General features: G+C 42.8%; 1 protein-coding gene across 1 annotated transcript in view; it reads left to right on the top strand.

Moving 5' to 3' along the window:
* The first annotated feature begins 3,485 nt into the window (after positions 1–3,485).
* The window catches only part of LOC115465270 (CD209 antigen-like protein C), an 82,070-nt gene continuing 71,888 nt past the window's right edge, over positions 3,486–13,667 (top strand). Inside the window, exon 1 of the mRNA XM_030195670.1 lies at positions 3,486–3,562. Coding sequence (XP_030051530.1) covers positions 3,520–3,562 — 43 coding nt within the window. The 5' untranslated portion in view covers positions 3,486–3,519. The remainder of the gene's footprint in view (positions 3,563–13,667) is intronic.

Genomic DNA, 13,667 nt, shown 5'->3' with positions numbered 1-13,667 from the left:
TCAACGCCACCTGAAATTAAATATGACCAAAACTGAGCTTCTCATTTTCCCCCCCAAACCCACCTCCCCGCTCCCCCCGTTTTCTATTTCTGTTGATGGCTCTCTCATGCTCCCTGTCTCCTCAGCTCGAAACCTTGGGGTCATCTTTGACTCTTCTCTCTCCTTCTCTGCTCATATCCAGCAGACTGCCAAGACCTGTCGTTTCTGTCTTTACAACATCCGTAAAATCCGCCCCTTTCTTTCCGAGCACTCTACCAAAACCCTCATCCACACCCTTGTCACCTCTCGTTTAGACTACTGCAATCTGCTTCTTGCTGGCCTCCCACTTAGTCACCTCTCCCCTCTCCAGTCGGTTCAAAACTCTGCTGCCCGTCTCATCTTCCGCCAGGGTCGCTTTACTCATACTACCTCTCTCCTCAAGACCCTTCACTGGCTCCCTATCCGTTTTCGCATCCTGTTCAAACTTCTTCTACTAACCTATAAATGTATTCACTCTGCTGCTCCCCAGTATCTCTCCACACTCATCCTTCCCTACACCCCTTCCCGTGCACTCCGCTCCATGGATAAATCCTTCTTATCTGTTCCCTTCTCCACTACTGCCAACTCCAGACTTCGCGCCTTCTGTCTCGCTGCACCCTACGCCTGGAATAAACTTCCTGAGACCCTACGTCTTGCCCCATCCTTGGCCACCTTTAAATCTAGACTGAAAGCCCACCTCTTTAACATTGCTTTTGACTCGTAACCACTTGTAACCACTCGCCTCCACCTACCCTCCTCTCTTCCTTCCCGTTCACATTAATTGATTTGATTTGCTTACTTTATTTTTTGTCTATTAGATTGTAAGCTCTTTGAGCAGGGACTGTCTTTCTTCTATGTTTGTGCAGCGCTGCGTATGCCTTGTAGCACTATAGAAATGCTAAATAGTAGTAGTAGTAGTAGGTTCTGAATAAGTGAACAAGTGATCCGCTTAGAACTGAAAAGGTAAAAGCAGAACATAAAATCTAATGTTATGCTATTGACAGAAATACTCTCACTAATTACTGGAACAATCCACTTAACTAAAATGAGCACTTTGCAAACAATAAAAGTGTTACCCAATGTCCCAATGCCAATCACCAGTAGTGAATTTCTCTTTTTTCACTATTCACTATTACTTTTAAAATAAAATGGAGGAAAAAGACCTCAATAGTCTGCTGTGCTCTGCCTTTTCGTCATTAAGGCACTGACTGTGCAGATCAAAAAGTCATCATTGGTCAGAAAACCTCCATCGCTTTAAACACTTGAAATACTTTGTGCAATGTTCATCAAAAAAATATCAACTGAAGGCACGCTTATCTTTGAACCCAACGGGGTCCCGCTTCACCCATGACTTCTCCAGGCTTCATCAGGGGTAATGTGGACCTTAGTTCTTGCTCTGACAGCGTTCTCTTATGTTTGTGCAGCGCTGCGTATGCCTTGTAGCGCTATAGAAATGCTAAATAGTAGTAGTAGTAATGTCACAAACCTGGAGTATTACGTGCGGAGCGAAACGCATGCGCCCTACGACGTTGTTGATCCCTTTCCTCCAGGGTGCCTACAGTCTGAGCGCTTCCACAGTCTGGTCACATCTACGTCTGGGCACGTCTACAGTGACGTCAGATGCCTTCAGCTTAAAACCAGGAACATTGCACTGCTTCTTTGCCTCGGCTACTACCTTGTTGGTTGCGCTGGTGTGTTCTCTCCTGTTGCTTTGCTGCCTAGCCAGACCTCTGCTCGAACCTGACCTTGCTTCCTGATTGCCACCTGTCAACACCTGTGCTTGGACCTGACCATGCTTCCTGCTTGCTGACCACCTGGATCTCTGCTGAGACCTGACCCTATCTATGGTGGCTGTCCGCCTCGCTCCCTTGCTGCCTAGTCTGGTTCCCTTCCTGGTTGTCCTTCTTGTCCAGATCCTGAGTCCAGAAGTCCTGCCGGCTGCCTGCACCCAGGGGCTCAACCTCTGGGGAACGGCAGCTATCGCAGGTGAAGCACTGGGCTTTCCGACTGCTTATTCTAGAATTGATACCACGCCTTCGGGCCTGGAACTTCTGCTCTAGGATCAGCACAAGGGGCTCACAATTGGCAGCTGTATACCCAAGCGGGAATGGGACAACTTCCCTATGAAGAAAGACTAAGGAGGCTAGGGCTTTTCAGCTTAGAGAAGAGACGGCTGAGGGGAGACATGATAGAGGTATATAAAATAATGAGTGGAGTGGAACAGGTGGATGTGAAGCGTCTGTTCACGCTTTCCAAAAATACTAGGACTAGGGGGAATGCATTGAAACTACAGTGTAGTAAATTTAAAACAAATCGGAGACAATTTTTCTTCACCCATCGTGTAATTAAACTCTGGAATTCATTGCCGGAGAATGTGGTGAAGGCGGTTAGCTTGGCAGAGTTTAAAAAGGGGTTAGACAGTTTCCTAAAGAACAAGTCCATAAACCACTACTTAAATGGACTTGGGAAAAATCCACAATTCCAGGAATAACATGTATAGAATGTTTGTACGTTTGGGAAGCTGCCAGGTGCCCTTGGCCTGGATTGGCCGCTGTTGTGGACAGGATGCTGGGCTCGATGGACCCTTGGTCTTTTCCCAGTGTGGCATTACTTATGTACTTATGTAAGTTCTTACTCTGGCAGCGTTCTCTTAATCTATTTGCATGTGATTTCTCTTTTCAGAAAATGATAAGTTATTGTTTGACTTCTTGGTCTCAGTTGCATTGAAACTGATCATCTCGCACTGGAAGGACAGTTCTCCAGTGAACGTGGTGGTTTGGTGGAACTGGATTCTACTGTACAAAAAATATGAGCAATCGGCCGTAAGTACATAAGTACATAAGTAATGCCATACTGGGAAAAGACCAAGGGTCCATCGAGCCCAGCATCCTGTCCACGACAGCGGCCAATCCAGGCCAAGGGCACCTGGCAAGCTTCCCAAACGTACAAACATTCTATACATGTTATTCCTGGAATTTTGGAGTTTTCCAAGTCCGTTTAGTAGCGGTTTATGGACTTGTCCTTTAGGAAACCGTCCAACCCCTAGGACATAAAACTGGTCTTAAAAAATGGAAATCTTTAGACCTTTTTCTTTCAACTACGACCTGCCATTAGGTCTTGGACTCAGCTTTGTGTACTTTATTCTGTTGTACTATTTTTCTGTTTTTGGTGTATTTTTAAAATCTAATAAAAAGAAAAAAAAACGTAATAGTAAATAGTGAAAAAAGAGAAATTCACATTGGGACACTGGGTTCCACTTGTATTGTTTGCAAAGTAATTAACAGATCCTTGTCATGCACATGACTTGTTTATTCCTAGGTACTCTGGATGCCTTCCTTCATTTCATAATCTTTTGCTGATTCTATGAAACCTTATTTTTGGGGAGGGATTGTAGCTTCCGTTCTGGTTTCCTTCTCTTTAGGAAACAAACTTCTTTTCTTGTTGATTCAAGATAACATGGAGAAAGACTTTGACAGTGGGAACGTTCCATTAACTGGGGCGATGGAAGGAGAGGGGTACACTGTGCAGACCTCAACAAAATTGGGTATGTGACTTACTTAACAGGGACACCAACCTTTTCTGCAGTCTGAAATCAGACCTCGTGTAAAGGAGACCTGACTTCTGTGCAATCGGAAATCAGCTGCTGTGACTTATTCTAAGAAATGTTCTGTTGTTTCTTGATTTGTTTTTAGTGCATTTTATGGAATTAATTATGTGTGTTTTATTGGAACCCGCTAAGAACTTTGGATGAGCAGGTTATAGAAGATTTTAACTAAATAAGAAGATAAGAGACTGTCTCCTTTGCAGTCTGAAATCACAGGCTGTCTAAAAGAGACCTAACATAGTAACATTTTATTTATTTATTTGTTACATTTGTATCCAGGTAACAAACACAAAAGGGGGTGATTGGCTTAATTTGTGAAATGTAACAATGCTGTAAGGGTGAATCTAATCATGCACAATGTACAGGGTAACAAAATGTGGCAGAAGAGGGGAAAAACCTCAGAAAGGTGACGGGCAGCAACACTGCTGAAATTATTCCCAAAGGAGTCACCGTACTTTCTTTAATCATTGCTCTTATCCCCCACCTCCTCCCTATATGTGGAAACAAACTTCAAAAATCAAAAAACCACTTAGCTAATAGCAAAGTCTTGAATGGGCAACCCCACCCAACGGACCCGTTGCCCGTTCAAGACTTTGCTATTAGCTAAGTGGTTTTTTGTCTTTTGAAGTTTGTTACACACAGCATTATTCTATAAAGGAGGAGGTGGGGGATAAGACAAATGATTAAAGAAAGTACGGTGACTCCTTTGGGAATAATTTCAGCAGTGTTGCTGCCCGTCACCTTTCTGAGGTTTTTCCCCTCTTCTGCCACATTTTGTTACCCTGTACGTTGTGCATGATTAGATTCACCCTTACAGCATTGTTACATTTGTATCCCACATTTTCCCACCTATTTGCAGGCTCAATATGGCTTACATGGTCCCGTAAAGGCGTTCGTCCAGTCCGGTAAAGAACAAATACAGTGTGATGTGTGGTAGGATAAGGTTCAAGTGTTACAGATACATTTGGAATCATAGAGAGGAAGAGTTATGTTATGTCCATTGCGAGCTTTGGTTTCGTTATGTAGCAGGATCCCGGTGTTAAATTGGGTCGGTAGGGTATGCCTTTTTGAACAGGTTGGTTTTTAGTGATCTCCAGATGTCTAGGTGGTCATAAGTTGTTTTCACGGCTTTTGGTAGTGCGTTCCACAGTTGTGTACTTATGTAGGAGAAGATTATTCCTATAAGATTAGGAAAGTGAAGTTTTATTAGACAGGGAAGACTGAGGGGTGTACAAAAGGCAGAGGAAGTGCATTTCAGGATACATCAGTGCTAAATTGTCAAGAACTAGGAGTGGGGATGTTTCCACAGTTGCCCACAGAGTGTGCAATTTGCTCCCTGGTGATCTGCATCAGTTGATTTGCTCGAGGTTTTGGGGAGTAGAATAAAGTTTATGTTGTTAATTATACTTTGCTTTTATGGGTTTACACGAAGGGTGCAATGATGATTGCTTTTTATTGATGTACATGGTTTTAGTTCTTACATAAGAACATAAGAGTAGCCACACTGGGTCAGTCCAAGAATCCCAAATTGTGGCAACGTTCCATGCTATAAATCCCAGGACAAGCAGTTGCTTCCCCATGTCAGTCTCAATAGCAAACTATGGACTTTTCCTCCAGGAACTTGTTCAAACGTTTTTTAAACCCAGATACACTAACCGTTGTCACCACATCCTCCAGCAAAGAGTTCCAGAGCTTAACTGTTCGTTGAGTGAAAAATTATTTTCTCCTATTTGTCTTATTTATTTGTTACATTTGTATCCCACATTTTCCCACCTATTTGTAGGCTCAATGTGGCTTACATAGTACCAGAGAGGCTTTTGCAGGCTCCGGTGTGAACAAATACAGGGTGATGTTGTGGTAGGATCAAGTTCATGTGGCACAGCCACATTAGGGAATCGGAGAACGGAAGAGTTGTGTTATGTCCATTACGTGCTTTAGTTTGGTTGTGTTGCAGAGAACGGAAGAGTTGTGTTATGTCTATTACGTGCTTTAGTTTGGTTGTGTTGCAGAGATAGGCATATAAGTTGGATTGGTAGGGTATGCCTTTTTAAACAGGTTGGTTTTTATTGATTTCTGGAAGTTTAGGTGGTTGTATGTCGTTTTCAAGGCTTTTGACAGTGGGAAGGTTACATTAACTGGGGCAATGGAAGGAGAGGGGTGCACTGTGCAGACCTCAACATAGTAAATGATGGCAGATAAAGACCTGAGCGGTCCATCCAGTCTGCCCAACAAGACAAACTATTTTACATGGTAATAGTCATCATCCAGAAATGTCTAAATCTGGTACAATCGGATCCTTCTCAGCGTCAGGATGGGTGAGGAATATCTGGGATCTGATACTGGTGATAGAAAGATCTATTGAACGCTTACTCAGGATACGTGTAAGGATTGTTAAAAATAGCAAAATGGGTTGCTGTGTTGGGTGAATTGTTTTAGGGAGAGACTCCTGTATGTTCTGTGGAGAAGTCGTAGTGGCTGTGTGAAGACTGAAGGTCCGAAATCACACTTTAGTTCGAAAGGGTGGAATGATCTTCCAATGAATATGGCCATCTTCATTGTATGTTGTCTGTAGGCGATTTGACAGGCCATGTCCTTCCAAGATGTGTAATGTTGGGTTTTGTCCCTCTCTGTCCCAGGGACACCATTCCCCTCTCCGTGTAACAGGAATGTCTCCAGTGCTTCATTTATTCATTAGAAACGATTGAAAAGGGACTGTGCTGATAGGAAACCTGCACGGACGGGAATGGAAATCCCTGGCTATGATCTTTTATACATGGAAAAGAATTTAAAAAAACAAAACAAAAAAGTGTGAGTTGATTTGGGACCAGTTATTATTACAAGGGAACAACAAATTTAGTGCCACTTATTCTCGATACGAGGGTGGCTTGGCCACTGTTTGGAAACAAGGATACTGACCCAGGATGGCTTCTTATGAGAGAGAAAAATCTACAGAGGGACTAGATGAGATATTGGGGACAGGCAAATAAAATCAATTCATCTGCTGGGTATTTATAGAAAAAGAAGATGATATATTGAAGGCAGGATACAGGAACAAAATTGATTGTGAAACAATGGTAACGTCACTTAATCAGAAGGAGATGCTTTAAAACTTTACAGACCCGATATCAAAAGAGCGCAAGGAAGTGCTTATCGATCCCTTCGCAGCTCTCTGTTCTCCGCCTTTGAGATAGAAAGGAGTTTATCTGGGTAATAAAGACAGTTATCTGGAGAGCTCTCAAGTTACCCAGTACCAGGAGGGAGAATTTGAGGCCACTGCACCACACACAGAGTACAGATAACTGATGCGCTTGTGACAGATGAAGGTGTTTCACACATATACAAATATATATATACTAGGAAAAAAGGCCCGTTTCAGACACAAATGAAACGGGCGCTAGCAAGGTTTTCATCGGAGTGTGTATGTTTTACAGAGTGTGTGTGAGAGTGAGTGTGTGATAGAGAGAGAGGGAATGTGTGAGTGTGTGTGTGTGACAGTGAGAGCGAGACTGGGTGTGAGTGTGTCTGTGTGAGAGAGAGTGCGTGTGTAAGAATGAGAGTGTGTGCCAGGTGCCCCCTCCCTTCCAGTTCCAGGGGGCCCCCCCTCCCTTCCTCCTCCCTCCCAGTTCCAGGGTTTTTGTGTCCCCCCCCAACCCTGTCAGCTCTAGGTTGGCTGTCCCCCCCTCCCTGTCCCCCAGTTTCAGTGTCGTCCCCCCTTCCAGTTCCAGGGTCACCCCCCTTCCAGTTCCAGGGTCGCCCCCCCCTCCCTCCCTGTCTCCCAGTTCCAGAGTCGGCCCCCCTCCCTCCCTACCTCCCAGTTCCAGGGTGGCCCTGCCCCCTCCCTCTCTCCCTCTCAGTTCCGCCCCCCCCCCCAGTTCTGGGGTCACCCCCCTCCCAGTTCCAGGGTTGCCCCATCCCAGTTCCAGGGTCCCCCTCCCCCTTCTCCTCTCCCTCCCAGTTCTAGGGCATCCCTCCCTCCCTCCCTCTGTCAGGCGCTGAGAGCCAGCGTGCTTTAGCAACAAAGGTCACCTCGCAAATGCTCCCTTTTCTCCTTCAACGAAGTTTGAAACGGAGGTCGTTTTGGAAAGGGTTTTTGTTTTTCTCCGACTCTTTAAAGATGCCATGTGAACCTTTCAGTGAAGCCACAGTGAGCTTTAGAACGTTGGAGGAGGTGTCATGTTGTCTGATTACCCACAAACCCTGGTCCCTGCAGTGAAGCCACGGAGTGAGCTTCAGAATGTTGGAGTTGCGAATTATGTCAGGGGTGGGCGGGGCTGAGGGCGGGGCTATGAGTGGTACTGAGACCCTACGAACACTACGGGGGGGGGGGGGCTTCAGGGGCAGGCTTCAGGGCTTCAGTGGCATGGAGTGAGCTTCAGAACGTTGGAGGTGGGAATTATTTATATAGATGTGAGAAAAGACAGATGTATAACTGATGTGTCTGGCCACACACGGCTGCTGTGTCAAGCCACTTAATGCTCTTAAATAAAGACTTTGTAGTGTTAAAACATCTCCCTGGTTTATTGGAAGGGCCAGATCATCTTACCCCTTTTTTTGTTTTTGCACTCTACTTCCACGTAGGAATTCAGGGTTCCTCCACTTTCCGTGACTGCTCCTCGCTTGGCTACACAAACACACATTTATCTACGTTTGCAGAGAAACAGACGTGCAGAAACACGGAGAGCACATAACTGACATGCGGTTACGTAAACACACACATATTTGCAGTGAGAGAAATGTGCATGTAAAGAGCATGCAGATAACTCAGTGGCGTAGCTATGGGGGGGCCACAGGGGCCTGGGATCCCCCCCCCCAAATTGGCTCTGGAGCCCCGGCTGGTGGAGGTCCCCGACCCCAACCCATGCCAGCTGAAGCATTTTTCTATCCCGCACTGGTCTCGCACTCGCTTCCTCTCCTGTTTTCAGTCACACCGTGCACACTCCGTTTCATTAAAACAACTGCACGGCAAAGATTTACAAATTTTCCCGAATCCCCATTGATATCTCCGCTTGATACGGTAAAGAAATATTTAATTGAGATCCTGGGGTTGTCAAAAGAATCGCTTCCTCCTATGGTGCGAGTGAAATATATTTACAAATTAAAGCTAAAACCAATTCTACAAGTATGGTTGGAGCAGAGCCGAATGTGGGAGAGGATTTGAATTTGACGTCCTTTATGGATTCTTCATTGGAAGTAATAACCCAAAGATTAACGAAATGGACAGAGATGCAGTATTAAGGCTTTCTTTTAGACACTTGAGTAGAGGAGTGTGGTAGCCGTGTTAGTCCACTCTTAAGGTTATCAATAGAAATCAAACAAAATAAAACATGGAAAAGAAAATAAGATGATACCTTTTTTAATGGACATAACTTAATACATTTCTTGATTAGCTTTCGAAGGTTGTCATTCTTCGTCAGTTCGGAAATAAGCAAATGTGATAGCTGACAGTGTATATAAGTGAAAACATTCAAGCATTACTATGACAGTAAAATAGATACTATTGGAGATTCTACATAGAATGTTGCTACTATTGGACATTCTACATGGAATGTTGCTATTCCACTAGCAACATTCCTGCGCAGGCTTCTGTTTCTGTGAGTCTGACGTCCTGCACGTACGTGCAGGACGTCAGACTCACAGAAGCAGAAGCCTGCGCGGCCACGTTGGTGATCTACAAGGGCCGACTTCTACATGGAATGTTGCTAGTGGAATAGCAACATTCCATGTAGAATCTATAGAAATCAAACAAAATAAAACATGGAAAAGAAAATAAGATGATACCTTATTTATTGGACATAACTTAATACATTTCTTGATTAGCTTTCGAAGGTTGCCCTTCTTCGTCAGATCGGAAATAAGCAAATGTGCTAGCTGACAGTGTATATAAGTGAAAACATTCAAGCATTACTATGACAGTAAAATAGATGCTATTGGAGATTCTACATAGAATGTTGCTACTATTGGACATTCTACATGGAATGTTGCTGCTATTGGAGATTCTACATGGAATGTTGCTACTATTGGAGATTCTACATGGAATGTTGCTATTCCAGTAGCAACATTCCATGTAGAAGGCTGCGCAGGCTTCTGTTTCTGTGAGTCTGACGTCCTGCACGTACGTGCAGGACGTCAGACTCACAGAAGCAGAAGCCTGCGCGGCCACATTGGTGATCTACAAGGGCCGACTTCTACATGGAATGTTGCTAGTGGAATAGCAACATTCCATGTAGAATCTATAGAAATCAAACAAAATAAAACATGGAAAAGAAAATAAGATGATACCTTTTTTTATTGGACATAACTTAATACATTTCTTGATTAGCTTTCGAAGGTTGCCCTTCTTCGTCAGATCGGAAATAAGCAAATGTGATAGCTGACAGTGTATATAAGTGAAAACATTCAAGCATTACTATGACAGTAAAATAGATACTATTGGAGATTCTACATGGAATGTTGCTACTATTGGAGATTCTACATGGAATGTTGCTAGTGGAATAGCAACATTCCATGTAGAATCTATAGAAATCAAACAAAATAAAACATGGAAAAGAAAATAAGATGATACCTTTTTTATTGGACATAACTTAATACATTTCTTGATTAGCTTTCGAAGGTTGCCCTTCTTCCTCAGATCGGAAATAAGCAAATGTGCTAGCTGACAGTGTATATAAGTGAAAACATTCAAGCATTACTATGACAGTCTGACAGGGTGGGAGGATGGGGGTGGGTAGGAGGTATGCATGGGGACATCAAAGCATATCATTGATATTCTAACAGGATGGGTGTGGATAGGTGAGAGGAGGGTGATCAACAGAGACATACAGCTTTATGGTTTATAATGGGCTAGGAACCCCAGATCCTTGTTAAGATCCTTTACATGTATGCACTTATACATGTAAATGTTTAACTTTGGAGGTATATTGTTCTACAAGGAATGTAACATGTGTTCAGTATTTTGAGGTGTTATGCTTGTTAAGCTCTCAATAAAAACTTTAAAGTAAAAAAAAAAAATATTCAATCATTCTGACTTCAAAGGTCTTACGTTCTTGTATGGTTTTAAAGTTACCTTTCAGTATTCTCACTGTCATAGTAATGGAATGTTGCATGTAGAATCTCCAATAGTATCTATTTTATTTTTGTTACATTTGTACCCTGCGCTTTCCCACTTAATACATTTCTTGATTAGCTTTCGAAGGTTGCTCTTCTTCCTCAGATCGGAAATAAGCAAATGTGGTAGCTGATGGTATATATGAGTGAAAACATTCAAGCATTACTATGACAGTAAAATAGATACTACTGGAGATTCTACATGGAATGTTGCTACTGTTGGAGATTCTACATGGAATGTTGCTAGTGGAATAGCAACATTCCATGTAGAATCTATAGAAATCAAACAAAATAAAACATGGAAAAGAAAATAAGATGATACCTTTTTTATTGGACATAACTTAATACATTTCTTGATTAGCTTTCGAAGGTTGCCCTTCTTCCTCAGATCGGAAATAAGCAAATGTGCTAGCTGACAGTGTATATAAGTGAAAACATTCAAGCATTACTATGACAGTCTGACAGGGTGGGAGGATGGGGGTGGGTAGGAGGTATGCATGGGGACATCAAAGCATATCATTGATATTCTAACAGGATGGGTGTGGATAGGTGAGGGGAGGGTGATCAACAGAGACATACAGCTTTATGGTTTATAATGGGCTAGGAACCCCAGATCCTTGTTAAGATCCTTTACATGTATGCACTTATACATGTAAATGTTTAACTTTGGAGGTATATTGTTCTACAAGGAATGTAACATGTGTTCAGTATTTTGAGGTGTTATGCTTGTTAAGCTCTCAATAAAAACTTTAAAGTAAAAAAAAAAATATTCAATCATTCTGACTTCAAAGGTCTTACGTTCTTGTATGGTTTTAAAGTTACCTTTCAGTATTCTCACTGTCATAGTAATGGAATGTTGCATGTAGAATCTCCAATAGTATCTATTTTATTTTTGTTACATTTGTACCCTGCGCTTTCCCACTTAATACATTTCTTGATTAGCTTTCGAAGGTTGCTCTTCTTCCTCAGATCGGAAATAAGCAAATGTGGTAGCTGATAGTATATATGAGTGAAAACATTCAAGCATTACTATGACAGTAAAATAGATACTACTGGAGATTCTACATGGAATGTTGCTACTGTTGGAGATTCTACATGGAATGTTGCTAGTGGAATAGCAACATTCCATGTAGAATCTCCAACAGTAGCAACATTCCATGTAGAATCTCCAATAGTATCTATTTTACTGTCATAGTAATGCTTGAATGTTTTCACTCATATATACTATCAGCTACCACATTTGCTTATTTCCGATCTGAGGAAGAAGAGCAACCTTCGAAAGCTAATCAAGAAATGTATTAAGTTATGTCCAATAAAAAAGGTATCATCTTATTTTCTTTTCCATGTTTTATTTTGTTTGATTTCTATTGATAACCTTTAGACACTTGGACACTCTCTTTTTTGGATCAAAAATAAGACTTTACCCCGACCTATCTAGAGATACTCAGAAGAGGCGCAAAGCCTTCTTGTCATTGCGCCAGAGAACTTTGGCTTTAAGGAGCTGTTTTTTTTGTTAAAATTTCCTTGTATATGTCGTGTTCTTTTTCAAAATAAGGAGTTTCAATTCTTTGACCCTAAACAATTAGAAGAGTTTGTGACCGCCAGGGAAGAGGAAAAAGTGGAAGTGATTGTCAAGTAACAGATGTACACTGTAAAATAGATTACAGGAAGAAATAGGTCAAGCAGCTTCCATCTACGGTATAAATTTCAGTTTATATGAACTTTTCTAATATGATTTCCTTTTCTTGAATCGATTTCTGTAAAAAAACTTTTAAGATCGAGAATTATGGTTGAATTAGCTAATAGGAATAGTCTCGTAAGAGATATCCTGTATCTTATCTTTATGGTTGAACTTATTACGATTTTCTGTATCTTGTCTTTGTGAGTTGTATGAATAATAAATAATAAAAAATAAAATAAAACAACAACTTCACAGCACGTTGAAAACAGGAGAGGAAGCCAGTGGGAGACCAGCGCGGGACAGATAAACGCTTCAGCAAAGGTACCTAGCGGTGGCGAGGGTCAGAAGTGGCGGCAGTGGGGGGGTTGGAAGTGGCAGGGGAGAGGGCGGTGGCTGAGGGAGATGGGCTAAAATGTGCCCCCCCCACACACACACTTTGGGCTCTGGCCCCCCTCCCACCAAGGTCGGGCTACGCTGCTGAGATAACTGATTTGCCTATGACAGATGAGTATGTTTTCCCACACGTATAGATATATACATATATATATAGTGACAAGGTAGTGGCCAGGGCTTGTCACAAGAGTGGGGGAAAAGCCTACTACATGTCACAGAAGGCACCAGCTCAAAAACCCGGAGTGGTTCTGACTTAATGGAAGAGGAGCCTGCCCTTCCAAAGACTTCCTCTAGAGGGCAGTGATCCAGTGTAATGGCCATTAGGATTAAGACCACACCAAGAAGAAGGTAGATGGGGGAAAAGATACCCATCTTGGTAGCCAGGGGGCATCCTAGGGACTTATGCTAGTTCCCCTAGGGGGAAAACCATGTGGGAGGCCTCCTTACTAAAGAGGGTGGGGTGTGGCCATTCCCAGCCAGCTGAAAGTGTGCCCAGCTGAGCAACAGGGAAGAGAAGGGCCCCAGCCCAAAAGAGGGGTGGAAATATGAAGGGGGGGATCTTGAGCCCTTGGACTGTGAACAGACACCTTTCAAACCTGATGAAAGTTCAGGAGAGATGAAGGTGGAAGAGACAAACTGCGCAGAGACCGAAGGGGCAGGTTACCTCAATCGTACTAAAACTATGAAGTTAAGTTTGTGAACATTATCTGGCTAATTTTATAGTTGTAGAGAAAACTGGGCTGGAAGGTTTCAGTTTGAATGAGTCATCAGCAGCTGTGGGCGGGGCCAGTGTGATTTCAGTCACTGGGAGGGAGGAGGCCTTGGCAAAAAACAGAAAGCCAAGGCTGTATTACTGTTACATAGTAA

Source organism: Microcaecilia unicolor, chromosome 3 (assembly GCF_901765095.1).
Source record: "Microcaecilia unicolor chromosome 3, aMicUni1.1, whole genome shotgun sequence".
NCBI lineage: Eukaryota > Metazoa > Chordata > Amphibia > Gymnophiona > Siphonopidae > Microcaecilia > Microcaecilia unicolor.
This window is presented reverse-complemented; position numbering and strand designations above follow the sequence as displayed.